The sequence below is a fragment of the Crotalus tigris genome, unplaced genomic scaffold (genome assembly GCF_016545835.1).
Source record: "Crotalus tigris isolate CLP2741 ecotype Arizona unplaced genomic scaffold, ASM1654583v1 scf7180000019496.3020429, whole genome shotgun sequence".
NCBI classification, from domain to species: Eukaryota; Metazoa; Chordata; class Lepidosauria; order Squamata; family Viperidae; genus Crotalus; species Crotalus tigris.
The window spans coordinates 1052066-1065876 of record NW_024097566.1 but is presented as its reverse complement, the minus strand read 5'-3'; the positions used below and the strand labels follow the sequence as shown (position 1 = coordinate 1065876).

General features: G+C 37.7%; 1 protein-coding gene across 13 annotated transcripts in view; it reads left to right on the top strand.

Annotated features, from left to right (window-relative positions):
* The window catches only part of PPFIA2 (PTPRF interacting protein alpha 2), a 253973-nt gene that overhangs the window by 147583 nt on the left and 92579 nt on the right, over positions 1-13811 (top strand). For all 13 annotated transcript variants that reach the window (XR_005559073.1, XM_039362959.1, XM_039362956.1 and 10 more), the window contains one exon: positions 2445-2519. Coding sequence is in view for 12 of the 13 variants with exons in the window: in XM_039362959.1 (XP_039218893.1) it covers positions 2445-2519 (75 nt within the window). In the remaining variant the exon portion in view is untranslated. The remainder of the gene's footprint in view (positions 1-2444; positions 2520-13811) is intronic.

Sequence of the window (13811 nt, the reverse complement as noted above, 5' to 3'; positions counted from 1 at the left end):
GGGGTCACAATGGGTCGGACACGACTTTGCAACTAACAACAACAAATGTAGTGTGTTCTTATAGCACATAATAAATAAACCATTAGCATGAACATTCAACAAAGAATTTATTTTAGTAAGTAAAAATCTCTCCCTCCCCCAACCATATAATAACTTTTCAGCATTCTTTTTAATACAGGATAGAGACTGAAAGAGTTTTCTTACCTATTAACAAAATAAGTGACAGCCATTGTAACTTTAGTACATTGATTGCTTAGTTAATTCTATATATACCAACCTCCTAGAAGTAGACTGAATTCAGCAGACTGAATTGCTTGATGCCTAATAATATACCAAGCTGCATAACCCAAAGCTAAATTGATTTGTCATTGTTTCAGGAAAAAGGTATTATTCTGATGTTACATTGACAATTATATAAAATTGATAAAACTTGATAAGAAGCTCAATTTGCAATTTATAATTCTTTATAAAAATGATACTTTTCAGATTATGAAAATGAAATGCTTATTATTGTCAAGACAAAGCAGTCCCTGGTCTTCATAGAAAAGTTAGAGCGTGTAATTTTTGTTAGATGAAAGTGAAATGTCTACATTTAGGAGGAAAGAATAAAAATAAATATTAAAAAATATTTTGCTCATTCACTGTGATATTGATTTAGGTTAAATTGATCTGGGCACATGTAAGCCAGTTTACATCCACTTCTGTTTTCCAACTTGATTGGATATAGATAAGTATTTGCTTGCATTTTGAACAACATTGTTGTTTACTTGATCGTAAGAACCATGGTGATGCAGTAGTTAGAATGCAGTATTGCAGACTGATTCAACTCACTGCCAGGAGTTCGATCCTTCCGAGGTCGATAAAATGAGAAGCCAGATTGTTGGGGACAATATGCTGACTCTGTAAACTGCTAAGAGAGGGCTGTAAAGTGCTATGGAATGGCATATAAGTCTAAATGCTAGTGCTATTGCTATTACAGTATCTCAGCTAGGATTCCCAAGTTAGTTTTCTTTTCTGAATAAGTCAAACATCATTATCCAGTGCTGAAGTTGGTTTCTTCTGAGAAGTCATGTTTGAAACTAATATCTTTTTCCAATTTGTACATTTTGAAAAATCATTAATTGAAAATGGAAGCAAACACTTCCAATCTCCTTATAGTCACAATGGAAGAGAAGAGAAGAGAAGAGAAGAGGGTGAATGTCCTTCAAAAAATGATGGTATAGTACTGGTGTGAACAATGCAAAGTCATAGGCAAAAAAACCAAGCCCATTTTTTGTAATCTTCAAAGCTTGTTCCAAACAGCATTCCTCAAAAGTAATAATAGAGTTTTTATGGAGACAATGAAAATTGTTCTATAAATCCTTTTTTTAAGAAAAAGGAAATAATCCCACAAAATTTATGGAAGGGAAAAAAGAGAAACTTTTGGTTCAGCCTGTTTGTGTAATGTGGTCTGGTAACAGAAATTGATTTTTAAAAAAACTACACTTCAGGCACCTGGATATAGATTGATGGTCCACTATAGTAGAAATCAACTATCTTTCTATGTATTAGTCACCTTTTCAGTGTGGGATTCAGCCAGTTCTCACCAGTTTGGTGTGAATGGACTTCCAGAATGGACTCCCAGAATGGACTTCCAGAAGTGGCATCCACACAGAGAACTAGTTGTTCACATATTTGAATCCCACCACTGCATCTTTTGTTCTGCTTTTCCTCCAGGACTTCCTATACATTTCTTTCTTCAATTTTACCCCACAACAATACCTTTTATGGTTAGTTACAAAGAGTATATCTCAGCCAAAGATACAGAGTTGCTATTTTATTGTTATCATGTTTTTTTTATGACTTGTGACTTTATACTTATTGCAGTCCTGCTTTTCCTTGTGTTGAGAATAAGCTAGAATATTAGCAATGTATTTCCAAAACCAACCTCCGAAGTGGAAATAAAGATGAGTAGAAAGATTCCCTAGAGAAAAGATGTTCTACGGAAATGGTAAAATAAAATATAAATTGCAAAGTAAATTACTGAAAATTTATTCTGGAGAAGAAGAAGGTGGATAAAGAAGAAACAGAAAATTCAGAATAGCTATGTGATGAAGCGTCAATGGTTAGGGTAATGAAGAGTGACTTAGTTGAAATAGTTGTATATTTACCTATAAACTATCCAGTATGAAAGAGAAGAAAGGCAAGGATTCATTAGATTAAAAGAAAATATAGATAGTAAACATTTCTTAGCCAATGCTTCACATGGCAATTATTTACCAGATCAGAAAGCTATAGACCCAGCATAAATGAAATGTAAGGCTCTTGTTGCCAAGACTATTTGAATTGTTCATTGTTAATGGGGAAGAGTTGGTAATATATTAGGCATCTTGTCACTTTAATGATGGAATCTATAAACTTCGGAGATCAAAAACAAGTTGCTACATAATATATTTTTCTTCTAGGTAAGGGAACGACTAAGGGTTTCCTTAGAAAGAGTCTCAGCGCTTGAAGAGGAACTAGCAGCTGCTAATCAGGAGGTAAAAACATTTTTTGTGTTAATTCTAAATGAGATCAAACATTTTTTTTAAAAAAATTAATTTTCTGGAAATATAAATGTAATTTATAATGAATACATTAATTTATAGAAATACTTGTTTTATTGAGGTCATCTAATTACAAGCAATTGTGCTATGATATGTACTTTCTATTGGGTGTGGTCTGAGTAACAGCATATTGACTTAGAAAACTGAATGTTGACTTGAAAGTTTAAAGATTCTAGAGCAATGTGAGCATCATTGTAGAAAAATTTGGTTTTGAATGTGTTTATGGTATACAAGCTACATGTGCCAGAACAGATCATTGCTGCCCTCATCCTTAGCAAGGAATGCTGCATGATTCCTATTAAGCAATGCCATGATGAGCATTGATGCCAATATTTGTAGACTTACCCATTGATTATCATTGCACATGGGAAATTGTGCCTTGGAATGTAAGAAGTGATAAAAAGAATAAATAAATAAATGAAAGTATAGTATAGTTGATGAATACATTTAGGGCAATAGTTTAGATTTGAATAAACTTTCTAAAATGTACAGAATTACGTATGAACTTTCAAGTTGTGAGCTTTCAACAAACAAACAAACCTGTTTGCAACTCCAACCTAGAAAGTTCTGGAAGTCGGGAAAAGGCAGAAAAGGGTTAGTTTATGGTGTGCTGCACACTATGCTTGGCAGCAATATCACCCAAGCCTCCAATTTCCATAGATTGGGTGGATAAGAAAAAAATACATTGAGCCATGCATGAGCCTGGGACCACTGAGAAAGGCAGTTCATACCCATCTCTCCCTAAACATCCTTAGAAAGATTTGCATAGGGAAATGAGGCAGCGCAAGAATGGCTGATAGGACCAGAATGCACCTCATCCCTCTGCCTGTTGAGGCAGTGAAGCAGTGATGCCTGGTTGCCTTGCCAGTGGCCCTTCTCCAATGAGGGTCACAATGGCTTATGGGACAACTGGCCTGGCTTGGGAGTAAGGGGCAAGAGGAAGCCAAGGCAGTCATTACTGTTCATAGGGCATAGGGGTTAGGGCACATTTTTTTATGATTGTTGGACTTGCAAACAGACTTATAACAAAATATTGGAATGTAACACATTCATAAAAACAGCACTGAAAGTATGTTTCCATTGGTGCCCTCTAGTCTAGACCAGGGCATTTCAACCGGTGGTACGCATACCACTTGTAGCAGGTGGTACACAGCCCTGTCTAGCCAAGTGTAGAGGGGGAGGGAAAGAGCCAGCACGAGCAAGGACTTATTGTGAGAGAGTCCTCTGGAGCTGCAGAGTGGCTGAGGTGAGAGGCAAAGACCCAGGCTCACTTCTGGCTCACCCTCCCCCATGAGAAAGGAAGAGGAGGGGGGCAGAAACAGGAGAGGCTATAAAAGGAGGCAGCTTGGGCAGGAGAGGGAGAGAGAGAAAAAGAAGCAGTCTTGGGAGGAGGTGGAGTCAGCTCTAGCTGCACCGAAGGGAAAGATGAAGGAGGAGGAGGATGGGAGGAGAGGAGATCAAGCAGACTGGCCATGAGCCAATCTACAACTGCTATGGCAGCCACCTGTGCTTGCAGCAGCAAACAGATAAGAAATGCAGTGGGGGAGGGGTCACCCTCCAAGAGGAATGAAAAAAGGCAGCAATGGCTGGAGGTGAGGCATGAGGGAGGGAGGGAAATGGAGAGTGGAAGGATTCTTATGTGCTTTTGTGACTTTGAAGTTCTAGGATTTGTGCAATGTGGGCTTTGTGTTCTTAAGGAGTGTTTGGCAATTTCTATTTGGCTGATGTCACCTGTTAGCTTCTATTGCTCTGTATTGTTAGCTGTAAGTTTTGCTGCAAAGGATTTTGAACTAATTTTCTCCTGAATGGATTTTGCCTGTAGCATTCCTTTACTTATGAATGGAGCCATTTGGGGAGGCTGCCTTAGCTGGCAGCCAAAACTTACTACATTTTTTTTTCTTCCTTAAGTGCCGGCTGCCGGCTGCGCTCAACTTTCCTTTCTAGCCAGTAACTAATTCTTAAAGGGGAATGTGCCTTTTTAAGCTAGTTCACTCAGCAGTTTGTCTTTTCTGTCTCTGGAGGCTTTTCCTTGTTTGATGAATATATGGAAGAGAGAAAATATGGCGGAGGTTCAAATTCTTCCTTCAGGAGGGAAGTCCCACCTTAGCACTTGGCCACCAGCAGCCCTGCCATTGACTTTGCTTGTCAAAAGGTTGCAAAAGGGGATCACATGACCCTGGGACACTGTGACCATCATAAATATGAATCAGTTGCCAAGCATCCAAATATAAATCACATGACCCTGGACATGCTGCAGTGGTCATAAGTGTGAAAAATGGTCATAAGTCATTTCAGTGCAATTGCAACTTTAAACAGGTTTTGGGTTTTTTTTTGGTCATTAAGTTTTTGACACCTTGCTAAGTGGTACTCAAATATTGCCATATCCTAAAAGTGGTACAATCGGTGAAAAGGTTGAAAAGCCCTGGTCTAGACTACTCTGGGTGTGAAAGTAGAAACTCATAGGATGGTGGTAGTTGCATGTTACGCTCCAGTAATAATGTTAATGGGAGAGCCATAGATGAATTTGGTGAATAAACTGTGCAACATTCTGAATGAATGGAATCTAGAATATTAGGTGACATGAAAAGCTACAATAGATGCAAGCATGACTAAACATACAGAAAAAAATGAGTGGGCCATTTAAAAATCCAGTAATGAATTAAAGCAGTATTTATTGACTCTCTGCTTAGGAAAAGGTCTGTTCTGAATATGGGTTTTTAGTCTATGATTATCCATATGTGCACATGGAAAAGGACAGAATAGATAATTAAAAGAGGTAAAGAAAATGCAACACGTTTCAATAACTGTTGTATGTTATTCAAAAAGGTACAAGAGATTACAGTGAGCAAAAAAAGCTCCATAAGGAATACTTGGTGGTGACTTTAGAAGTGTGTTTAGAGGATGCAAATGTCCTTGTATTTTTTATTGTAGATTATGTCATGTTCAAGAATTCAAACTATAACAAATATTAAGTAGATTGATGTAACTGGGAATATGGATTACAAATTATTATATATTGGTCAAGATAACTTTGTTTGACAGAGAAAATGGGCTGAATAAATGACAAGAAAAAATAAAGCAAGTAAATGAATTGTGGCACCTTGATAAAATGTTTACTGAACTTGAAAAAAATGGAGAGATATAAGATATCAAAATATTTTTTAAAATGAAACATCAAATAAATCCACTCAGAGTTTTTACTTGGATCATAAATGACTAGCTCAAATTACTTTGGACACATTATGTGAAGACCCAGCTCTTTTAAGAAGACCATAATTCTGGGAAACATGGAAGGAAAGGGAAAAAAAACCTGACCTGGAGTAACTTCATCATCACAAGACCCATCACAAGCCTCTTCTGATGACTCAGCACAAGCCCCTTACTTGACACACCCACACCTAAAGCCCTTATAAATAGAAAAGCACTGACATAGACATCCCCTAAACACCGCTTAAGATGTTACCTAAGAAACCTTCACCCTCAAAATAGCATGCCTCTAGCCAATTTATTGTATCGAAGTAAGAACTGGGTTTGTCAGGAGAAAGATAAATACAAGTTTAATGTATAATTCTGAATTTTAAGTCAATGAGGTAAATCAAGAATGAACAAAGTAAAATGAATGGGTTCCTTTAGTCCTTTATGTATGTCATAAAGAGAATGAACAAGGATCATATTACAGAACAAGTGTCTGAAGAAAGAATCAATGTATTAAGAGGAAGAGAGATCTGAGAAAGTAGTGGTTAGTGTAATGAACAAAATTCTGAAAAATAGGCAGGTGAAAAGTTTAAAAGCAGAAAAGGAACACATGAATTGGTGTAAGGACATGCTAGAAGCAAGGATAGTTTGCAAGAGTAGAAGGGTATAAGTATAGTGAATTGTATTGTCATAGATTATATTTCTTTTCCCTTTCTCTTATTTTATGCCTTTAATTTCTTTTTTATTATTTCTTATTCCTTTTCTGTACTTGGTATAATGTTGCTTACCTCAGAAGGAAACACCATAATGGTAATGTACTATGGCCTATATACTATATTATACACTATAACTATGTGTATACTGTATGTTTGCCATGAGTTGTAATATTCATGTGTCTTTAGAATGTACAGAAGTCAAAAGAATAATTTTGACTCTAACATTTAAAAAAATGTAAGTTATGTTCAAAATTTTGTACATTTTCTGCAGCATTACTCTCACCCATGTAATAAGTTATTGATTAGTTACTCACCCAGATTTTAGGTAATGCAGCCAACTGGCATCAAGGCTGGGCATGAAAGGGCAACGGATGCAATTATAGGGTTTGAGACAGAAGCTAAAAAGAGCTTCATAATTCCACCATTGTGCTCAGAATTGGTCAGGGAATATAGAAATAATTGGTCTGCCCCAAACAAGAAAAAGATAAATTTTAGGGAGCTTAAAAATAAATCCTCCAAAAACAAGCCAGTATTACTTATCATAATTTAAGGCCACCTCCTTCACTTGTAAAAGATAAAAGCAGTAACATGCAGGGATTTGCTTAGTTTGCCCATAGAATTGTCCATAGAATTGTTCAGTACAAGAAAGGTACATAGGAGGAATGCTCTGTCTGAACATTAATTTTCACTTGCAGCTTCCTTCCCTAAAGAATCATTTCCTAAAACATTTCTTTGTTTCTGTGGGGAATAAAGCTGTAATAGCACTCATAGAAAAAGTTCAGGGAAATTTATCTTGCAGAAAATAAGCTGAACTTAATGCTAATTTATAAATTAAATTTAGCGAGATTTGCAAATCAGTTTCCCCAAAGATACTGTTTCTTTTATAAAGCAGTTGCATAGAAAATTATTATTTAAAATTAGTTAAATTATTTTACCCTATATATTAGTTAGGAAGGACTCTATTGGAACATTTTTTAAAACAGTTGTATGAAATTATTCCCTTTGCATATGATTGAGTAGCTGTTTGATCAGGTTATTCTAATTATTTATTAGTTTTGATGAAAAATTAAATTAATCATTCTTTTATTAGAAGCTAGCCACTCCCAACATTACTTTAAAATCTCTGATAAAAGTGCCATATTAATGTGGAAAGATGCCTGATTCTGAGATCTGACCAGATGTATATTTTGTGGTTTATATATATTATATATAAGGCCACCTGCAGATAAGCCAACTCTCAACATCTTTGTATGCTTCAGTTATCACGATGAACTTAACCATTGGTCAAAGAGGCACAATTGTTTATAATATTTTGTTAAAAATTTGAGGATCAGATGATCTTTTGGGGCCTTATTTGCAAGTATATACAGGATGTATGGATACTTTAAAAATATTACTGCATATACATGTGAATAAGCCCATCAATGGATAAGCTGAATCCAATTTTGGGGAAGTATTTTGTCACCTAAAATTCTTGGGCTTTCTGCAAACATATATATTATATGAGAAAGAATACAACACAATGCCACAGGGGTATGTATGCATCAGTACTAAAATGCATATAGTGATATTGGAATTTCCTGTATGGTAGTATGGAAAGTTTATGTTTCCTCTTTAATCAGCTTCCTGAATTTTGGGCCCTGTGGACCTTCAGTATCACTATGCCAAATTCCTAATATAAATTGCTAACTCTAAAACTGTCATACCTCTGGGAATCTGATATGACAGTAGTCTTGTGTTAGGGGAATTAAACCTCTAAAAATAAATGAAATATAGTAAGGTGTTAATGGCTTAGAGGACTGTTAATATGTTAAACAATACTCCAAATATGAACTATATTATCAGGTTCACTCTTTGACATAATATGATATAAAAAAAGCTTTTTGTATTGCATAGCATCTTTTACCTTGGTTTAGCTATAGCTCCACAGGAACTCTGCAATGCAACTTCAGTAAACTAACCTGTCAGAAATTGCTTAATAAATACATAACAATTTTAAATACAGCAAATTTGTCTGCTAATGAAAAATTAATGGTTTGGAAATATACAGAGTCTAAACCTAGATACTGACTCAAGTTATAAGTTTGATAGTTCTTATAATCATTTTAGCTTTCCTCTAACAATTTTTTTAGGTAGCACAATAAAAAATATAGAACACTATGTGAGTGTGTATTAATGATATCTATTAATGAAATGTCAGAGAGGGCGTTTTCTTGCTAGAGTAATTTAAATTAAAGCTTGTTATTTTTTTGCCATATATTCAAATCAATTATTATAAATCTTCTTTAAGCATCCTTGGGAAGTTTTGCCCCGGGCAGATTATGTTAATTAAATTACAAACAGAAATACATATTGTTATTTTTTCTTATTGAAACTGACAAGAAATATTCCTATTTAAAATACTCAAATTTCAAAATGTAAACATTAAAATTCCATATGGTATTCATAACTCAAGATTTTTTTCTTTCAAGAACTCTTTGACTGCATAAAGCCATTTTGTCCATGGTGCCTCCACCATTTATTTCACTGCAAAGCCTTATCTTCATGTAAAAAAATAAAGAATACATGAATAGCATTATAGGATTAATTGCTGTCAGATTTCCAAAGTAAATTAGACAGGAAATATGACTAGATGAGCTAATTCTACTTTATTGTAAGGATACCTTAACAAGATCTTGCAAGTCTGAAGATGCTAACTTCCCACTACCGCTTTTGATCCATTAGGGTGGGTCCTTCCTAAATTTCTTTCTCTGACCATTAAGCCACTGAGGGCTCCTGTCTCTCTTCTCTGATTGTTTCCTAGGCAGCACTTCTTTCCCTCCTCCCACCAGGTCATCCACACATTCCATTACAATAGCAGAGTAAAGATTTGCAACTAAATATGTTCATTGGAATATGACATATTGAAAACCTGACCAACAACTCTTGATCCCTTTATCCATATTAAGTAATTCAACAGGAGCAGTCCATTCAAATTAGAAGCAAATGGCAATTTCAAAAGCCATTTGGTACAGTCTTGATAATATGTCTATATCTTACAAATCCATTTCCAAAATCAAAATGAGAATGACTTTAAACATTATGAAATTCAAAATCTGTATAAAGAACACAGTGTTATCTCAATTATTGGCATTTTCAAGATATTAAGCACAAGGTGAAGATCTGACCCAAAACATTTTATTCAGCCTATATCATCTATGTAGATCAGTGTTTCTCAACCTTGACAATTTTAAGGCATGTGGACTTCAACTCCCAGAATTCCACAGCCAGCAAATATATAAATACAAATATATAGCAATAATACAGGTAATCTTCTGCATCTTGGTGAAGAACAAGCATAATTATTTTGTCCACAGTAAACCTGTTTATTGGGAGGAAAGGGAAACTGGGTGTTTTCAAATTAAAACAATTCAAAATATTATAAACACCTACTTAAACCTTTTAATTATATTGTAAATCAAATTAAATCATTGTAGCATGTACTAGACAACTTAACTGGAAGCCAATTTTCACTCATTATAATTAGACTGGCATAATTTAATGCTGTTTACATATAGTTTTAAATATGCTGTAATTTAATGAAAAGAGCATTAATCTATTAGGAGAGAATAATAATAACACTCTGCTAGAGTTAGTACCATAGTAGAGTGCTGGACTTTCCTAATATAAGAAGGCAGGCATGATTTTTGGCCTCTATGCTTTAAAAAACTAACCAATAGTTTGCATTCTATATTATGCATATCTATATTATGGCTTTTGTGTTGTTATGTCTCTTTGTACACTATACAGAGACTTTCAGTGAGGGAGATGAGCAGTTTCCAAATATACAAAATAAAAAAGGAAATTACTTTGTCTTAGCTTATAGAAATTTCTGCCCTGTAAAGTAAACATGTGATTACAGATTATAAATTGAATAATTTGTTATAATGAATGGGAGAAAATAATGTTAAATATTCATTTGCTAAGAAACATACATGAAAATTGTGTGAAAAGTAATCTTATTTTCCAGGTCTTTGAAAAATAGTATTTCAGAGCTATTATATATTGCGTCTTTGTGTTTTGATCTCATCACAAATTGTTCTTTCTGTAAAATCTTCTACAGTATTCCATTTCTTGGATTGAGATTATATGCAGCGTTTACTGAAGATTTAACTCATTTCTATATACTTTAGATGAGTGGGTTTATCCAACTGTCTCTTCTAGTGCTAAAAGCCATGGTAGAGAAAATAATGTTTTTGCAATTTTTCTAGTAATAGTTGCTAGATTTAGCAACTTTAAAAATTCAAATTGAATATATTAACAGGAGAATAGAGTCCAGATCTTGGAAAGTGATTACAGGTAGTCCTCAAATTGTAATTACAATTGAGCCCAACATTTCCACTGCTAATCAAGACAGTTGTTAAATTAGTTTTGCCCCATTTTATGATCTTTCTTGCCACAATTGTTATGTGAATCACTGCAGTTGTTAAATTAGTAACATAGTTGTTAAGTGAATCTGGCTTCCCCATTGACTTTGTTTGTCAGAAGATCACAAAAAGTGATCACATGACCCCAGGGCACAGCATCTGTCATAAATACATGCCAGTTGCCAAGTATCCAAATTTTGATCAAATCATCATGGGGACCTTGCAGTAATCGTAAATGTGAGAAAGCGTCATAAGTAACTTTTTTCAGTGCTGTTATAACTTTGAATGGTCACTAAATTAATAGTTTGTAAATTGAGGACTACCTGTATTATCCTACTCACTTCCACCATATCATTCTTTGTATCAAGAACATCAAGAAGTATATAATTTGTATTGTTCCTCAAAATTCCCCTACCATTTGTACTTTTTAAAATGGATAAGAGAAGGTCTCCTATAGTATTTCAAAGGCGCTAAAGCACCATCTATGGCCATCACAGGCAGCCTGTAACACTTAACTGTAGTGATATGATTATTGCCTGTAGGGAAAGTTTCTGAACCTTCTCTTCAGGAATCCCTGCTACAATAAGATATAATTTGAAAGTATAATCTGGGCTTGAATATCCGAGAAAAACAATGTGTAACAAATCAGTCAATATGCCAGTCATCCTGAAAATTAGACTTTAGGGTGATAATGAGTCTTTGGAAAGTTTGTACCTTTTCTTTCCATATCCATGCATTGGTGGCTTATTTTCTCAGTGTGGGAGAAAATTCTAACTATCAGTTATTAGATACTGACACTACTACCTACTACGGTGTTCTCCAAATTGTGAAGATCGAGTTTTCCGACGATCAGCTGACAGTCGGGGCGGCGTCTGGTGTTTCGGAGCTTCCGAAGCTCAGGAACGGCCCCCTGGGTAGGAGGCTTACCTTGTCTCTGGTAAAATCAAAAAAGAGCTTGGCTCTTAAGACAGTAATTAGGGAAGCTCTCAGAAGAAGAGGGGGAGAAAGGAGAAAAGGGAGGGGGGGTTCCCCTGAAGGGAAGAGTCTGTAGATGCCCAGCCTGTCAGCCCGGCCAGGCAGTAGGCTGAGGATGCATTTTGATCACTGGAGAAATTCCTATTGTTGAGTCCTTGGCGAAAAGCAGACGCGAGAAGCAGTTGTAGTTCTCAGGTTTTCTTTTATTCTGTGTTCAGCTTACAGGTGAAGGCTTCAGCAACGCCCAAAAGCTCCCAGCCTCTTATATAGGCAATTCCCGGGTCAATGTGTTACTTTTCCCGCGCCAACACCCGCGCATGCGCACAGGCGCTGGCGACAGCCTGTCTGGTCCCGGGCAGCTTGCACCTACCCGGGACTGCCTGCAAACGCCCCGAGCCCATTTGCAAGGCTCGGGACATAACACCCCTTTCCCCCGGGCTAAGACTACTACCAACATACAATTATTTCTTGATGCAGTATTCTACTCCCCAGTGCTCCTACTGTTTACTGGCTTTTGTTTAGCCAGCAATGTTATGTAATCCTCTAAGTACATAGGAGATTTCCTTGCTCTCTGTGACCTTCTCAGCTCTGGGTTTCTGACAGGTGTTCCCTGACTGAAGGGAGACGTGAACCTGTTCTCCTTATCTTGCCTTGGTGCCTTCCAAGGACTGTGCCCCAATGCCTGGCCTGCTTGCTCGCCCACCGGGCTCGTCAGGCCAGAGCTTCTGTCACTTTGTGACCTGGTTGACCTGCCTAGCTGTAGGCCCTCGGGCCCCTTGAAGAGATAGCCACTGCTGGGCGTCTCTGTAGAACCTCCTAGGTCCGTCCAAGACCTGTCAGGAGGCTGTCCATTCCCTAAACCCCGTTCTGTGTCCGGGCTCGTGTGGGTTTCTGTACCTTCCCAAAACTCAGTTACTCCCTGATGTGGGCTAGAGGTGTTGCGGTCGGGACTTGGTTCCTCGACCACCTCCCTATATGTTTGACCCCCTGTAGGACTTGGGGTAAGGTCAGGCCAACTCTGGGGATTATGTGCCAGCTCTCTTGCGGGGTATGATTTATTGGGATGCTCCCGGGTATCCTCCCTGACTGGAGTACTGTGCGGTGCAGGTGAATAGTGATTGTACCCCCGGGGTGACTCCCTGGCTGGAGTAGGCGTGAATGCCTGGTAGTTGGATAGGCTCTTAGAATTCCTGTTTGGGGCACTCGTGGAATCTTGGAATGGGCCGTTTGTGGCTCCATCATTGGAGGTGGGCAGCAGCTCGTGCCCCTCCCTTTGCTCTAAAGGGTCCCCCTCCCCCCCTGGAAAAGACCCAGGAGTCTCATCTGGAAGATCCCGCCTAGGGCGGAGTTGGTCGATGTGCCGACGCAGGACACGACCGTTGTCCAGGGCTACCTCGTAGGATAGAGGACCTGTGACCCTGGAAATAGAAGTGGGGACCCATGTATGACCAGGCCCGTAATTGCGAGTCCAAACCGGGGCACCCACAAGTAGTTGTCTAGGTGCCCTAGGATGTGAGGTAGATGAAGGCAGTCTGTCCGGATGCAACCGGTCAAGCTTCGTAGTAAGTTTGCACCCCCAGCGAAGTTCAGCTGGGCTTCTCCCTGTAGAAGTGGATGGTGTGATGCGGTAAGAAAGGAGAAAGTCAGCCAACCTGTGATGCCAGTCCCCATAGGTGAGTCTTTTCAAGGCGTCCTTTGTGATGCGGACCATGCGTTCAGCCATACCGTTGGTGGACGGGTGGAAGGGTGCAGACGTGGCATGACGAATCATGTTAGCCTGTAAGAAAGCTTGGAATTCGGAGGAAGTAAATTGAGGGCCTGTTGTCAGACACGATGACATCTGGGAGCCCGTGTGCAGCAAAAATCCCCCTCAGTACCTGAATAGTCTTTGCAGTGGTAGTGGATGAGACAGGTACAACCTCAGGCCATTTTGA